Here is a 1,213-nt window from a genome sequence, read left to right as displayed (position 1 = left end):
ACTCCATCATTCATAACAATGTTGTGTGTCTAAAACAACTTCAAGATAACTCCATCATTCATAACAATGTTGTGTGTCTAAAACAACTTAAAGATAACTCCATCGTTCATAACAATGTTGTGTGTCTAAAATAACTTCAAGATAACTCCATCATCCATAACAATGTTGTGTGTCTAAAACAACTTCAAGACAATTTCAAGGAATTCAGGTAGAGGGAATCTTTAAAGGCAATCGTACATATTTATATAGTGTGACTAAAGCAACTTATATAAAATTCAAATTCTCAAACATGTATATATTCATACCATATTTGATTATTACTATAAGACGTTCAATAGATATAAACTCAAACATTTTGTCCTCATGCTGTCATTGTATGCTGTTTGAGAAGCCATGTTATGTTTCACTGTGTATTTTACATTCTACTTTTTATACGTAAACGTATTTGTTTGCTGATTGTAATAGATAACTTCTAAACATGCTTCGACCACTGGAAAGTATTCAACGCTGTTCTTTTACTTACCTTTTAGCAAGAAATTCAGAAATTGGTAGAAATTGGAGTCAAGCCATGTAAAATAATATTTGCAAATCCTGTGAAATTCCGAACGCACATAAAGTTTGCTGCGTCCGTCGGCGTCCATCTGATGACGTTTGACTGTGTGGAAGAGCTGCTGAAGATCCGAGAATGTGATCCAGAAGCAAGGTATGCATGATTGCGCAATCTTTACAATTAAGTTTAGTTTTTAGTAAAATTTAGGAACATATTAAGATATGTGAATCGTAAACTTAACATTAATTTCTATGTAATGTATATTGTCACTTTTACAAAATAGTAGTATTAAATAACTAAAAATAAATTACTCTTTGATTATCAATTAGTCTTTAAATATCTAACAATATCTTCATCAATATTGAAACAATAATGATATTTTTTGTAGATGTCGCTAATTCTTGGATGATACAATTACATCACAGTTATTCTCTCATTTATTTACAATTATTTGAAACAGATTGATTAAAATAATACTGTATTAGATAACAAAAATGCTTTTAGATGTAAATATTGTTAAGACACTATCTGAAAAACTAAAATCCTTTCATTTCACTACGTATTAAAGTTATCTATTCATATAATTAATCACATAACATAAAGGATTCTTATAACTTGTACAGTTTTTCTTACAAAACAAATGAAATATAGCAGAGATGTTCT

The 1,213-nt window shown here is 28.9% G+C and overlaps 1 protein-coding gene across 1 annotated transcript in view; it reads left to right on the top strand.

Annotated features, from left to right (window-relative positions):
• Window positions 1–530: 530 nt before the first annotated feature.
• LOC106477483 (antizyme inhibitor 2-like) overlaps window positions 531–1,213 on the top strand; it is a gene marked incomplete at its 5' end in the record, with an annotated part of 3,279 nt that continues 2,596 nt past the window's right edge. Inside the window, one exon of the mRNA XM_013938042.2 lies at window positions 531–703. Coding sequence (XP_013793496.2) covers window positions 531–703 — 173 coding nt within the window. The remainder of the gene's footprint in view (window positions 704–1,213) is intronic.

The sequence above is a fragment of the Limulus polyphemus genome, unplaced genomic scaffold, assembly GCF_000517525.1.
Source record: "Limulus polyphemus unplaced genomic scaffold, Limulus_polyphemus-2.1.2 Scaffold16041, whole genome shotgun sequence".
Classification (NCBI taxonomy): Eukaryota; Metazoa; Arthropoda; class Merostomata; order Xiphosura; family Limulidae; genus Limulus; species Limulus polyphemus.
This window is presented reverse-complemented; position numbering and strand designations above follow the sequence as displayed.